At 46.5% G+C, this 15,975-nt stretch overlaps 1 protein-coding gene across 15 annotated transcripts in view; it reads right to left on the reverse strand.

Moving 5' to 3' along the window:
* Positions 1-15,975, reverse strand: part of LARS2 (leucyl-tRNA synthetase 2, mitochondrial) — a 189,493-nt gene that overhangs the window by 153,115 nt on the left and 20,403 nt on the right. For 14 of the 15 annotated variants that reach the window (XR_009260975.1, XR_009260976.1, XM_058727231.1 and 11 more), the window contains exons 1-3: positions 14,446-14,585; positions 8,967-9,221; positions 2,636-2,764 (exon numbers count right to left, since the gene is read on the reverse strand). Coding sequence is in view for 13 of the 15 variants with exons in the window: in XM_058727231.1 (XP_058583214.1) it covers positions 2,636-2,764; positions 8,967-9,200 (363 nt within the window). In the remaining 2 variants the exon portion in view is untranslated. Of the gene's footprint in view, positions 1-2,635; positions 2,765-8,966; positions 9,222-14,445; positions 14,586-15,975 lie in introns of those variants that run through there. The other variant, XM_058727230.1, reaches the window with a different exon arrangement.

A 15,975-nucleotide genomic window follows, 5' to 3' on the forward strand; every position in this document is an offset into this window, starting at 1 on the left:
TTTCTTTTAATTTTTTTTTAAATTTTTTTAATGTTTTTATTTATTTTTGAGACAGAGAGAGACAGAGCATGAGCAAGGGAGGGGCAGAGAGAGAGAGGGAGACACAGAATCCGAAGCAGGCTCCAGGCTCTGAGCTGTCAGCACAGAGCCCGACGCAGGGCTCGAACTCACGGACTGTGAGATCATGACCTGAACTGAAGTCGGATGCTTAACCGAGCCACCCAGACGCCCCCCAAAAAAATTTTTTTAATAAAATAAAATAATAACCACAGCTAACACTTATGAAGGGATTACTGTCATGTCACACACATGTACCATCTCATCTAACCCACACAACAACCCCATGAGGCAAGGATTGCTGTTATCCCTACTTAAAAAAGGAGGAAAGGGGGTGCCTGGGTGGCTCAGTCGGTTAAGCGTCCGACTTCGGCTCAGGTCATGATCTCACAGTCCGTGAGTTCGAGCTCCGCGTCGGGCTCTGTGCTGACAGCTCAGAGCCTGGGGCCTGTTTCAGAGTCTGTGTCTCCCTCTCTCTCTGCCCCTCCCCTGTTCATGCTCTGTCTCTCTCTGTCTCAAAAATAAATAAACGTTAAAAAAAAAATGTTTTTTTAAATTTTAAAAATGAGGAAAATAGGATTCAGAGCCATGAAATGACTTGTGCAAGGTCACTCAGCAAGAAGGCGGCGGAATGCGGTTCAAATGCAGGTTGTCCAGCTCCTGGATCCGGCCTGACTTGGCCTCCAGTTACTATAGGGGTCTCTGTTTTGTCTCTTGGGTCTGAGGAGCTCTGGGCCTGGAGCTCTGCCTTGGGCTTCCTCTGGAACATCTCATCCCATCCAAGGGAATCAGAATCCCACCTACACCCCCTCAACCACCTGTACCCTATCATAAATGTACAATTTTGCCATAAAAGCTTACGTTACACCTTCGGCAATTTACATGCACTCGCTAATTGTTCAAAATAAGTTGGCGTGTAAAAAAATCCATCAGATAAATCTAGTTAAAGAACCACAGCAAGAATCATTCAGCGAGAATGATACTTGAGGCAAACAGCCAGCTCACTCTGCACCGTCCCTTTCTAATAAACACAGCAGCGATGATGGAAAGCAACGTCCCGACAGAAACCAGGAAGACGAATACTTTTGACTATTAAAGTGGAACGCTGATCTCTGCATCTGACACTATAAAGTTATGAACTCTTCAATTGACAAAGAGCCGTCGTAACTTGACTTCCTTTTTAGGAATACCTCTTGCCAAAGTCAGTTCAGCATCAATTTTCAAACCAATTGTGACAACTGACGCGCGTACCTCTCTGAAATCGTGACAAAGAACTGGGAGGTGGCAGGTATGGGCCCCAGCAGGTTAATCACAGCAGCAGCCACTGGGAGTGCCAGTGAATGTTTAACAACTGCCTCTCTGGAGGAACAAGCCCAGATTTGGAGCACTTGCTGATTTCCAGGGTATGAATATTCCCGCCGTGGCTGGATTTCAAGCTACTGAGGTGACCGATAAACACGGAGTTGGGCAGAGATGGGCACAGTGGGCTCTCAGGAGATGTTGTGAACAGGGTCCAGCCAGCTGCTCGCGATCGCCAATATTTATGAGTTACGTACTATGTGCCAGGCATGCGCTAAGTGCTTCACAGCTATCCTCTTTGAATCCTTGTAACAGGCCAATGGGCAGGTACCGTTTTATTCTCATTTTACAGATGAGAGAAAACTAGGTCTTAGAGAGGTTGAGTAGCTAGTCAAAGGGCACACAGCTGGCAAGCGTTAAGAGCTGGCATTCAAATCCTGGCCATCTGGCTCAGTGGTCCATGTTGTCGACCCCTCTTTAACCCTGCCACTCTGTAAGTGGTTAAAGAAGGTATCGCGATCATCCCCACCTCGTTCTACAGATGACACGTTGCTAAAGAGTAAAGAGTAAGCTTTGGGGGTAACGGGCAATGGGGTAAAAGGGACTGACTCGCAGCAGCCAAGGAAGGGCCTTTCTCTTCCTCTTCCGGTAAATTTAACCTTGTCCTTCAAAACCCATGCCAGACGTTTCCTCTTTAATGGAGCCTTTCCCAACTGTCCCAGAGGCACTACTCCCCAGATAGCTTTTCCTTGCAAAAATTTTAAGTTTTCCCTTGTGAGATAACCATGCTCATTAAAGAATATCAAAGGGAACAGCAAATAACAAATAGAAAACGGAAAATCTCTTGTGGCCCCACTTCCTCCCCACAGCATTTGATCCATATTTGTTCTACAGGATTCAGCCCCCTACACGGTGACTATCTATTATGTGTTTCACTCTCACGGGACGGTGAACTTCTGAGAAGATGTCCCGTGTTACCAACATTTGCAGCTACATTTAGCCCCACCCCACCCCCTCTCCGTCCTCATCCCTGCACAACACCAGACACGTGGCTGCCCGCCCCCCACCCCACTGGCCCCATTAACCCAGATGCTTCATCATGTCTTCTGACACGGAAAAGGAAACGCTAAGCTTCTGTGGTTATCTTCGAAGCTGTCGTAATCTTAACCAAAATCGGTTTTCTTCGTTTGCCTTGAACACACTGACAACGTTCTTGCCGTCCTCGGTGGGGCGGACGGGGGGGGGGGGGGCCTGCCTTGCAGCAGGCATCTTTCCTTACCTGCATCCCTCTCATCTTCTGGAACCGTGCAATGGTGTCGCTGATGGTGTATACGCGCACGTGGCCCATGTGCAACTTTCCGGAAGGGTAAGGGAACATGGAAAGCACGTAAAACTTGGGCTTTGATTTCTGGGAAAGAATGACAAAGAATGACAGTGAGTATATCTTAAGCATTTACGGAGACCCTGCGTGCACACAGTATTTTGGCACTGTACTCAAGGTAAATAATTTAACATTTTTTAAAGTTTCCTTAAAAAACAAAAACAAAAACAAAAACAAAAACTGGGGCGCCTGGGTGGCTCAGTCAGTTAAGTGTCCGACTTCGGCTCGGGTCATGATCTGGCGGTTTGTGAGTTCCAGCCCCGCATCGGGCTCTGTGCTGACGGCTCAGAGCCTGGAGCCTGCTTCGGGTTGTGTGTCTCCCTCTCTCTGTGCCCCTCCCCAGCTCGTGCACGTGCCCGCTCTCTCTCTCTCTCTCTCTCTCTCTCTCTCTCTCTCTCTCTCAAAAATAAACATTAAAAAAAATGTTTTTAATATTCCCATAAACCGACAAACATGTCAAAAAACAAAATCCAAAGCCCAAGTTTAAGCTAAACAATGTCCAAAATAATGCCAAACAACCCCAAAGTGCTAATTACCCATATATATTTTCAATCTTTTTTTCCCCTCTCTTTTAAAAGCTTCTCTTTTAAGACAGTTTCTATCTAGGTCTTAAAGAACTTATGTTTTTCCAAATGAAGCTCTAAGACACATTTCCATGTAATTCAAGGACACGGGAGTTGAATCACACAGATGTGACATCTCAAAAAAAAAAAAAAAAAAAAAAAATGGAGCCCTTCCTAAATTCCCTGTCGTTGCATTCAGACTCAGAGTTAGCAGTTAGAGCCGGACTCCTGAGGCACCAGTTTGGGTCCTGGGTTTCTCTGCTGTACTGTGAACTCATCTTTCAACAGACAAAGTTGAAGTGAGAAAGTGATGAGAAAACCATAGACAACAAGGCAAGGCAGTTTCTGTCTTCCCAGGGGCGAGCTACAGCCAGCCTCATGCCAGGGTGAGAGAACCTTCTAGCTGCTGAAGACATGGCTTCATCGAGAGAAACAGAAAGAGCCTACGTGTATCTGAACGGAGTGAACACCAGTCACTTAACCGGTTCCTAGTTAGGGGTCTGTGTTTCAAGGGCACGGGCTGGGTTTCAGTCATCTCCCTCTCCCTAAACCCCCCTCCCCTCATTCTATCCCCCCCCATCCCCCACCTCCACTCCCAGCAGGAGCTTAATATCTGGCCTCCACAGAATACTTTAAAGGGCAATTTTTTCCCGGCTACACGAATCCTGTCCAGGCGACGGGCGACGGGCGCATTCCCCCTACCCAGCCTGCATCCATCCCCTCCTGGCAGGGCTCTCAGAAGAAAGGCATAAAAGGTACCTGCTTCTGTTTGGTCTCTGAGGGCGGGGGCCTTCTGATATTACCACTCTTTTATTTCTTCCTACCTTCTGTTTTTCTCTTTCTGTCCTTCCTCCCTTCCTCCAGCCCTGCTAGAGTTCTTCAAGGCTTTGCTTCTCCAAAAGTAATGAAAACAAACGCAAAACAGAATATTCGTGACCATTCCTTTGTGTACAGAGGTGGCCGTGGTATATTTGTTGCTACGTATTTGCATGGCTGATCATGGACACGGCCAGCTATAATCGGGGGAGCAGAGGAAACAAGAAATCAGGGGATTTCCAAATCTCACTTGACCCACTGCTTTCAAGTTCCTTCAGCAAAGAAGCTCAACCAACCTTTGGCAGGGCCTCTCACGTGTGGCAAAATAAACTAGGATTTTCTCTGTAAGGCCCATCCTCCAAAAACTACCAGTGAGTGGTAAGTCGAGCAGCCTGATGGAAGAAAAGGGAAAAGAGAATCCATAGGAGTCTGGATAACACCCAAACCAGAAAATCATGGAATGCTCAAGTGGCAACCACAATGGATTTCCATAAATGGACAGAAAGCTGCACACTGATCAGACTTGAACTGGAAACCGCAGATCCGTAACCGTCAGGAAAACCTCAGGAGACGGGCCCTGCGGTTTGGACCGTCTTTAAGAAGGAAAGTGACATGCGGTGCCTGGGTGGCTCAGGAGGTGAGGCGTCTGACTTCAGCTCAGATCATGATCTTGTAGTTCGTGAGTTCGAGCCCCGCGTCAGGCTCTGTGCTGACAGCTCGGAGCCTGGAGCCTGCTTCGGATTCTGTGTCTCCCTCTCTCTCTCCTCCTCCCCTGCTTGCGCTCTGTCTCCCTCTCTCTCTCTCTCAAAAATAAATACATTAAAAAAAAAAAAAAGAAGAAGAAGAAGGGAAGCGACAGGTAATCCTCTCAGTGTAAACCAGTCCCTCAAAGGAGGTGCAAGGCCTTACTCCGTCACTGGGTGCAGAAACAGAGTTAAGCAAAACTGTCCACTCCATTCAAATCACACTGCTTCTCACAATGGATTAGGTTTATTGCCTTTTCTTTGGGAATATTTAGGGACGTGGGAAAACAGCCATTACAGAGTTCTTGGGGATCTGAAAAATCAATAAAATCCTTGATATAAACCATTTCTCATTTTTCCTTTTAAGTTTTTACATTAAGCCTATTTTTCTTTTATTATAACCACCTTGTCTTCATTTTAGTGATATTTATTGATTTTTATATTATGTTTATTTAACCCTCGATCTTGCCCCAAACATTTTCCACATACGGCTTCTTCATGAGTGTCTCCTTTCTGTAGGTCTGTCCCACAAAGACTTAATTTATAGCAGAATTGAGTGATTCATTACATACCAACGAAGCCAAACCCCGAAACTGAGCTTACGGAAGGTATATAGAAAAGCAGTGCTAGCAAAAGTCTTTGATATTTATGACTATTTTTGTTTATTGCAGAAAAGGTATCCAGCTTATGTAGTGACCCTGCCTTTCGCTGTTCTGTGTGAATTAAGTCATTTTCCTCCGTGATAATGAAACGAGCTCTCTATCCTCTGGGGATGGCAAGAAGGAATTATGGGAGCTATGGTATAAGTAAGCAGGAACATGATTGAAAGGGAAATTTTCGTAATTATATAAAAGTGTAAGAATGTAAGCCTTTAAAAGAAATTAAGATCGCAAGCAACGGGAACAGGATGGTTTTTATAAGTGGGGCCTATTATTTTTGTCAGCTTCTGACGTCAGGAGAAAGAGAACTTCTGCCTCTTTATTTTTTTTTTTTTCAACATTTTTTTAATTTATTTTTGGGACAGAGAGAGACAGAGCATGAACGGGGGAGGGGCAGAGAGAGAGGGAGACACAGAATCGGAAACAGGCTCCAGGCTCCGAGCCATCAGCCCAGAGCCTGACGCGGGGCTCGAACTCACGGACCGCGAGATCGTGACCTGGCTGAAGTCGGACGCTTAACCGACTGCGCCACCCAGGCGCCCCTTCTGCCTCTTTATAGATTAAGTTCCAGAGCTGTTGCTGAGCCCAGAGGGGGCGGACAGAAGGACCCGGGAGCCCTCGTTCTGGCCCTGGCCTCTCTACTAGCTGTGAGACCTTGGGCAAATTCCTCTGCCTTTCTGGGCTCAGTTCGCACTCTGTGCATCAAAGGTGAGGCAACAGAAGGTCCCAGGCATGTATCTCAATAAATTACCAAACCTCCCTCTGAGCCTGTTTTCTTACCCTCCAAAAAATCCCCAGGGTTGTTGTTTCAGGATTAAATGAGGTAATGAATGGAAAGATAGTGCCTGACATGGAGTAAAATCCTTATTAAGTGGAACTTCTTTTAATACTGAAGATCCCGACGATTAATGGCAAGACATTCGTCTCCTAGACCCTCACCTGGGGGTATTTCAAACATATCTTTTTTGATCTTTTTTTTAAAGTTTATTTATTTTTGAGAGATACAGAGAGAGAGAGAGAGTGCGCGCGTGCTCACGTGTGCAGGGGAGGGGCAGAGAGAGAGAGAGGGAGAGAGAGAATCTCAAGCAAGCTCCAAGTTGTCAGCACCCGGGCCTGACACGGGGCTCAAACCCACAAACTGTGAGATCATGACCTGAACCGAAACCAAGAGTCGGGCGTTTAACCGACTGAGCCACCCAGGTGTCCCTCAAATATATCTAAGACCAGAGTGAGGACAATTAAGCTTCAAAGTCCACTGACATCCAGGGGCGCCTAGTGGCTCAGTCGGTCAGGTGTCTGACTCTTGCTTTCAGTTCAGGTCACGATCTCACAGTTTCGTGAATTCGAGCCCCACATCGGGCTCTGCACTGGCCGTGCAGAGCCTGCTTGAGAGTCTCTCTCTCTCCCCCTCACTCTCTGCCCCTCCCTCCCTCGCTCTGTCTCTGTCTCTCTCAAAATAAATAAATAAACTTAAATCCACCAACATCCGGTTGTATTCTTTGTTCCCGACAAAGACACCACACATTTTTATCTTCTTGTACCTTTTATTTAGGTGACATTTCCGCTTGTAAAATGTGTTCGGCCACATCTGCTCATCTGATTTTCAAAACAACTCCGTGAGATAAACAATGCGAAGAATCTGAGGATCAAAGAGGTTACGTGACAAGGCCGCGAGCACGCTGGGGTCTCGAGGCCGAGCCAGCAACACTGCCCAGGTTCCAGAGCCCGGGTCCCAGATCCATCATACAGCACCTTCTCCACCTGCCCACTCCCCATCCAAACCCTGAAAGGGTGCCACCAGGGGATCACCCACGATATCCCTTCAACTACTTCTGCAATTACGGATACACAGTGTCTTGTGATCCATCTAATTTTTTTTTTTTTTTAACCACACAGTACTTAAGAAGAAGGAGGCGCCACAAAATCAGTAAGCTCCAACTTTAAAATGTGTGGAAGCCACTAAAGGATAATCTAAACCAAAAAGAAAAGCGAATTTTACTCTCCTCGTTCAGAAGCGAACTGCTCCCTAGTTCGCTCCCAAAATACATTTAGGCACATGAGTCTGGTCGTGTTGATGTGAAGGTTCTTCGCGTCCTGACGAGGCGGAAGTCGGGCTTTCACGGTACAATCACGCGTTATACTCAAACCTTCTTTTTTATCGTTCCACTTGTTACCCACCGCATCTCTCTCTAACCAATGCCCGAAACCATCCTTCGCTTTAACACAAATAACTACCCCCGGCATGTTTCATAGTGATCACGCTCACGGAAGGAATGAGTCTAAAAAGAGTGAGGATCAGGAGATGGGAAACAGTCAAGTCTAGCCAAGAACACTTTGGCGCAGTTGTATTTACTCACCTGCCTGCCTTTGGCCCCATCTCTTTAACTACATGTAGAAGGTTTGTATTATTCGGTAACTATTACAAAGGGATGGTCACAATTTAAGAGTAAACGACCTTACGGCACTTGGCTCTGATCAGATTCACCATTTCATGTAACAAATGACATCTCCCATTTGTTATTTTGACCAGCAGCAAGAGGTGAGGGTTACCACGTCCAAGAGGAATCCCCAAGAGGCTGGACTCCTAGACAAGGAGCCAGCCTCCAACACGGCGCCCCCTGGAAACTGGCTACAACCAAACACTAGACACAATTACCCAAGTACGGTGCTGAGCTGATACATCCTGGGCGGAAGCCAAGGATTCACTACCTCACACATCTGTCACTGCAAGTCTGGGTCCCAGCCCCCCAGATCACACCAGGGAAGGGCTGGTACCTCCCAACCCATGATGGCTGGAGGCCAACATCATGCCAGGGGAGAGGAAGGTACGTCCCAGAATATGCAGATTAAACTTCCACAAGTGAGGGGCGCCTGGGGGGCTCAGTCGGTTAAGCATCCAACTTGGGCTCAGGTCACGATTGCACGGTCGGTGAGTTCGAGCCCCACGTCAGGCTCAGTGCCGACAGCTCGGAGCCTGGAGACTACTTCGGATTCTGTGTCTCCCTCTCTCTCTGCCCCTCCACTGCTTGTGTTCTGTCTCTCTGTGTGTCTCTCTCTCCCTCTCTCTCTCAAAACACATAAACATTAAAAGAAAAATTTTTTTAAAGAATGCTTCTCATATTTAAAAAAATAACAATAATAATAAATGTTTTAAATAAGTTCTACAGGCGAGGGGTCCAGGGGTACTCCTGGAACCTCACATCTGACCCTGCTGGATCACCAGGTGCGCTGGCCCGCAATGGACCATGAAGAACCTAACACCTGCTAGGGCCTCACTCTCGCTCACTGCTATTCGCACTGTCCCTGGTTGAGAAGAAACCTGAAGCACAGATTCAGTTGGTTCAAGGTCACACACTTAATACCTTATTTGAACTCGGGCGATCTGACTTCAGAATCCAAGTTCTTGGCTCGTCTTCTCTACCCCCTCAAAATCCCTCAGAATACTCACATCAGCTTCTGATATCTTGGAGGTTTCTTCTTTTATTCGTTTATGCCACCAATTCTCGACATCCTTCCTCGTCTGCAACGTGTACTCTTTCGTCCACGTCCCCGTGGCACTGTAAATACCTCTGGCACATCCCGGGATTACTCTCCTTCCTCTGCTGATGATATCTGGCCCACCATTTAGCTTGCTTTTCAGGAAACAGACATAGAAACCCAGTCTCCTCCAAGCAGAAGCCATTCTCCAGAAGGTGGGAAGGCCCTGAGAAAGAGGGCAGAAAGCTCTTTTAGGAACTGCCCAGAACTCTCTCCCGTTCAGCACAGCCCAGCATTCCCTGCACATTCACATGCTTTCATCTTAGGCTCTTGACGGTTTCCTTCCCTGAAAATGTCACATTAGAACTCCAACTGAGTTGGGCTGCCTGGGTGGCTCAGTCAGTTGAGCGTGTGACTTTGGCTTAGGTCATGATCTCACGGTTCGTGGGTTCGAGCCCCACACTGGGCTCGCTGCTACCAGCACAGAGCCCGCTTCGGATCCTCTGTCCCTCTTTCTCTCTGTCCCTCTCCCACTCACGCTGTCTCCCTCAAAAAAAATTAAATATTAAAAAAAGAAAAGAAAAGAACGTCGACTGAGCTAAACACAAACTTTTAAATGGAAAATATAACATGGTCAACGTTCCCAAACACCAAACATACAAAACTCCCACAGGAACGAATGGAGACTACCTCCTGGGCCAGCTCCTGCCACAGCCTCACAGGGTGCACGGGAGGCCAAGGAGCGCCCGCCCTCCTTTCCTTTAGGCCCAGCCCAGGGTCTGTCCAGCAGGCTTCCCGTCCCATCACCCAGGCTTCAGAAGAGCTCCGAGCACATCTTGGCTTGGGCTTAGGCTCAAATGTCAGAAGGGATCTGAACACCCACCTTCTAGCTCCAGAGTCCAGAGACTCGCAGCTATTATTAACATTTTTCACATGTATTGTAAGTTATATATACCCGTAAGCTGAGCCAAGAAATAACTATCATTTGTAAGAGTGCTTATTCAGTTAGTTCTTCATTCATTTACTAAATATTTATCGAGTGCCACTAGGTCCACACACTGTTCTAGGCACGGGGGATACAACAGTGAACAAAACCCAACTCTCTTCTTCCATGGCACTTACATACTAGTAAAGAACAGCAGATAAGAGAAAAACAAGTAAACATACATGGATAATAGCGGTGAGTGCTATGGTGTTTCTGGAATACAACCCACAGGCTGGGGCCCACCAGGACATCTGGCTGCAATTCAAAATTCAGCCGGAACGCTTCATGGGCCTCCTCCAAGGAGGTGAATTCCAAAAATGACTTCATGGAAGCATTTTCACGTTTTATCCCTGTCTAAGAGGTTGAGGTGACAGTTCGTCAAATATTTAAGATTTATGACTCAACAGCCTCACCTGCCTGCCTTCTTACATAACCATGCAAAAAAAGCGCCAGAGTGAAGACACAAATGTAAAACCAAGAGAGAAATAAAGGAAGAACCTGACACTTGAAGCTGGTGTTAATTCTTTGATTCTCTCAACATTTTTTCCACACTTGCGAGCGTCTGGCCTGTTTTCACACAGGTACTGGGTCACGAATGTTGCCAAGAGAGTCTATCATAGGCTTATACAAGTGGGTTTCACGTTCCCGTAAAATGGCATCCCAGTGTTGGCATTTTACAAGATGGTCTGCCAAAGTTCTTGATAGACCGAGTCTCACTGTATTTAATACCTCTTGCTTCCTTGGGGGTCGAAGCAGAAAGACAACAAGAACAAAACCAAACATATCCACTGGGCTTGGCTATTCTAAAATATGCAGATGGGACTAAAGATATTAGGGTGAACTGTATGACCGTGGTTGAGTATCAGCAATTCCATACGACCAACCTAATATAGAGACGCTTTGTACAGTTAGGGTAACTGCATTTATTTTTAGGGGTCGGGTTTCTACATAATTAGAAGTATCCACAGGAGTCATGGATTTTACGGCTCCCTTGCTAAGGTATCATCTCCATATCTTTAACAAGCCAAAGACTTCCCAATCAGCAGAAGGCATAGATAGACGCCTGCCATTTCTCTCCTGGACTGCATTCCCTAACAACTCATAACGAAAGGGTTCTGGACTATTCTCCCCAACAGAAACAAGGGGAAACAACAAAACTATAGAAATACAAATGAATCTGGAGCGGCTGGGTGGCTCAGTCGGTTAAGGGTCTGACTCTTGATTTTGACTCAGGTCATGATCTCACGGTTTCCATGGGATCGAGCCCCGTGTCCAGCTCCATGATCACAGCACAGAGCCTGCTCAGGATTCTCTCTCTCCCTCTCCCTGCCCCTCCCACTCCCAAAATAAATAAACAAACATTACAAAAATACAAATTAACCGGAACCGCAGTCTCACAAGTTTTTGGTTTCAATGCTTGTTAGCCATCGTGAGAAATGAAATCCCAAAGAGAGAAGACAGATCACCCGTATGAGCTATACAAAGGGAGGTCATTCTTTCACCAAAAATTCTAATCCTGTCTCTGTAACTTACTCATCATACACCAATCATAAACAACACATACAACACTCCCTGTCTACTCAATGAGAATAAGCTTTCTAAATATGTTTACAGGGGCGCCTGGGTGGCTCAGTCAGTTAAGCGTTCGACTTCAGCTCAGGTCATGATCTCATGGTTCGTGAGTTCGAGCCCCACGTCAGGCTCTGTGCTGACACCTCAGAGCCTGGAGCCTGCTTCAGATTCTGTGTCTCCCTCGCTCTCTGCCCCTTCACACTCTCTTTCTCTCTCTCAAGAATAAATAAACATAAAAAAATTTAAATATGTTTACATAACACATGGCTCACTGACAACCTCTTCTATACGTAAATCAATGGTATAGACTAGAGAATCCTGAAACTGATCTGGGCATTTAAAGAACTTAAAGTTCTTGGGGCGCCTGGGTGGCTCAGTCGGTTAAGCGTCCGACTTCAGCCCAGGTCATGATCTCGCGGTCTGTGGGTTCGAACCCCGCATCGGGCTCTGTGCTGACAGCCCGGAGCCTGTTTCAGATTCTGTGTCTCCCTCTCTCTCTGCCCCTCCCCCATTCATGCTCTGTCTCTCTCTGTCTCAAAAATAAATAAACGTTAAAAAAAAATTTTAAAAAAAAGTTCATAAGGAAAAAAGCACAAGTAGATTAGAAATTGGAGCCCCATCTCAAAACCACAAACCAGTGTAAATCCCATAAAGATTAAAGAACTTTTTTAAGTATCATAAAACAAGACAAAAATATAGATGAGTATTTAACACATCTTTACAAGGTGCAGGATGTTCTGTCCTGAGGACAAAAGCAACGGAAGAATTCACAAAAACGTTAATAAATCTGACTCTAAAAATGTGCAATGTCAGTATATCAAAACCACTGTGAACAAAAGTAGAAATCAAGCAATGAGCTGACGCAAAATCTTTGCCAAAACGGCAGTAGCAAATGGTTATCCTACTCTATGAAGAGTTTACGTATGAAAAGAGAAACATTCAAAACCTAATTTAAAATAACGGGCAAAGGAAAAACAGAAAGAGATGTAAATGTCTAATAAACATATGAGAAAGTTCAACTTTAGAACTAATCATAAAATGCAAATGAAAACAGCAAGAAAATATTTTTGCTTAACAGACTGGCAAAAACCTGCTAAATGAAAAAATGGGCATTTCTATACACTGCTGCTGAAAATGTAAATGGATTCCACCTCTCTGGGGAGCACGCGCGGTAGTAACGCACTAAGACTCTTTAAGAAATGGTCGCGCCCCAAGTTAGGGGAATCCCCTAGACTCAGGGGGACATAGCATACAGTATACTCAGGGCTATGATATGGATAAAATAAAGGAAATTTTCTACTTTTAATGTTTGTGGGCCCTGCTCCTGGGCTCCCGGGGAAAGCTATACTCTAACATATACCAAGGTCAAAGTGATTCCGCGAAACCTCAAAGTATGGGCTCTATTTCTGCCTGAGCACACATCGCACATCTGCCTTATTTAAGAAATAACCAAAAAGGAGCATTCCAAACATAAGGAGAACTTCCCTGGTTCCCATAAGATTAAAGTTATACAGCCCTGCATTTACTAGAGGCGGAAGATAAGTTCTGCAACTTTCTAACATGTTCTTTGTCTAAGGATTTGTAACTTTTTATGTAAAAAAAAAAAAAAAGAAAAGAAAAAAGTATATAACCCAATACCAAATGTTCCTTGCTAGAGCTTATATAACCCTACACCAAATGTTCCTTCACAGGAGCACTCTCTTGGTGAAGATTGTGTGTGCCAGCAGCTGTCCTACCTTGGCCTTGAATAAAACTCACTTCCTTTCTTTTAGAAATTCTAAAACGTTGGTTCAATTTGCCTTGACAATATACTACAGAACTTCCTGGAGCTCAGCAGGCCCTGCTCTTGGCCACTCCACCACCAAAGTCCTAAAAAGGGCACTGCCTCTTCCTGACAAGGTGCAGCCATTTCATTAGAGGACTATGCTCATTCCATCAATGTGAAAGGTGTGGCTCACGCCTTGTATTTTCAATCAACCTGGCCTTTTCTTCCTTAGCTCTGTTTCATCCAGTTCCTTGCCTCGATGCTTGGAATCCTGTCTTTTCTTCCACACCCTTCCAAAATAACAATCCCCACTCCTCTGCTCCTCTTTAGAGTCGGTCCTGACCTCATCCTCACTTGGGGCATTTACGGTTGTTTTCTGAGAATGATGGAGGCACCGACAGGTGGTCAGAGAAAAAGCCTAACAACTGGACCCAAAACGACAATCACATATGGACAGAGAAACCTAAGGGAAGAGCAGTACAAGCAAAGAACAGCAGAATACATGGAAGAAGGGCAGGAGGGCATTTGTGTGCACCCCACCCCACCCCAAAATGTGCAAGAATAGACCAGGGCAAGTGCATCTTAAAGAAAACAAATTTTGTGACCAAAAATACCGATTGTGGCTTCTGCAAGGACCCATTCCCTGTGGGGCCTCGGGCAAATTATCTCCTGTCGGGAATCTCATCTTCTAAGATAAGGAGGTAGACCCACAAGATCTCTGAGAACCTCCGAGCCTCAACATGCAGGGACAATAACCTCTGGGCCACGGAGATGTACCGGATGGCTTTTAGCTGAGTCCAAATCCCCAGGCCAGGAAGCAAAGATCCAGAGATGAATCGGGGCAGGGGAGCAGCAGCAAGGGAACTTGAGTACAAATCTACGTGTACGTGTGTATTCATCTGGGAATGGGATAGGGTCCAGAGCTATCATCAGGGTCCATGGCTCAAAGAGTCTGAAGGCCGGGATCTCGGAGACTTACCCAGATCAGAAATTGCACGGCTCCAGAGCCACCTAACCCAGCCCGCACCTTCCCTTCCTGCCCCTAGCAAGTCGGAACCTCCAGATCCGAGGGCAGAGACCTCCTCGCCCGAGGTGTCTCGTCCCGCTGAGCCCGGGTCTGGACTTTACCCGCTCACAGGCTCTGGCCTGCGGCTCCTCACGCCTCAATTCCCACCTTTAAGCGAACACGGGCCGGCCAGTCACCATGGGCGCCGCCATGTTGGCAGAACAACAACTTTATCGGTAGCGGCCGGCGCAGACACAGACAGGCGGGGGCGGAGCCGGGAGAAGCGGCGCAGGGCCGGGGCCGAACTCCCGGCAGCCCGTGGGGCGGAGGCGTCGGCGCCGGCGGCCTCGGGCTCCGCCCGCCCCGTTCCCGGGCACCGCCTCCTGACTCCAAGCCCCGCCCTCCGGCTCAGTAGTGCACCCCGTCTCTGGCGTCACCAAAACCAGATACCGGGGGCTCAGATTACTCCAGTTGCTGCAGAGGAGTGAGGGACATCAGCTTAGTGGCCCCAGAATAAACTGGATGGCAGGTGGTGTAAAGAGCACTGGGAGAGTTCTGATGCCAGGGTTTGAATCCCAGCTTAGCTAAAATTGCCCGCTGGGCTTGGGTAGGTCGTTTGACCTCTTGATCCTTAAATGGTAGTTAAAGAGCTTTCCCCACCATATTCCGTGACTTTATAGCCCTGGGAAGGGAATTATCTGACCGTGATTAGGGGATAGGTGAGCTGGGAGTCAGGAAGGCAGGATTCCTGACCAACCACTTTCCTTGAAGAGTTTTCTGTACCCCCAACCCAAACTCTCCCCCACCCTCCCACCCGCAAGTGTTTCTCGCTACAAAGATGAATCCGTGAATGAATTGTAAAGGACCAGTGGTGTTAAAATATGATTTTTAAAAGGGTAAAACCCACATAAAGGAGATTTTTGAAAACCGTATAGATGTGGGCAATCAGGAATTCTGAAATGAGTGGTAATCACGCAAAACTGGTGGTTATCCCACAGGACAAAAAAAAAAGTAATGTTTTGAGCACCATCTTTTTCTACAGGGCTGAAATCAAGTGCACCTCTTTCAAACAAGATTCAGCCCATTACTATCCATAATGGATAGTAATTCTACATTTTAACTTCTACTCTTACAGAGCTGAGCAACAGAGGACCAGCAAAGGTACATACTCCTATATATACCCCCCAGACCAGCACTCCAGCCAAGGGATTCACAGGAATCTCTTCTGCCCATTTCCAAGTCTTTAACAACGTTTCCTGACAGTTCAAAATCCAAATGCTTTGCTATTCAAAGTGTGGTCTCCAGACTAGCATCAGCCTCGCCTTAGAACTTGCCAGAAATGTCAAATCTCAGGTTGCACCCAAATCTGCGGCATCAAAATCTGCATTTTAACAAGATCCCCCATGGGATTTTTAGGCACATTGAAGTCTGAGACTCACTGCCTTAGAATGTGAGAGTTAGAAAGGATCTGGAGAACTCTCTAGACCAGCCTGCTCATTTTACGGATGAATCCACTGAGACCCTGCAGAGCTGACAGTCTAGCTCAAGGTCATAAGCAAGTTAGTAGAAGGTTTGCTATTCACCCCTGGATCTCTAGCCTGCCAGAATAGTGCCCTTCCCACGTTGCAGAATGGAAGGTCATTAGGAGTTTG

This window comes from Neofelis nebulosa, chromosome 4 (assembly GCF_028018385.1).
Source record: "Neofelis nebulosa isolate mNeoNeb1 chromosome 4, mNeoNeb1.pri, whole genome shotgun sequence".
NCBI classification, from domain to species: Eukaryota; Metazoa; Chordata; class Mammalia; order Carnivora; family Felidae; genus Neofelis; species Neofelis nebulosa.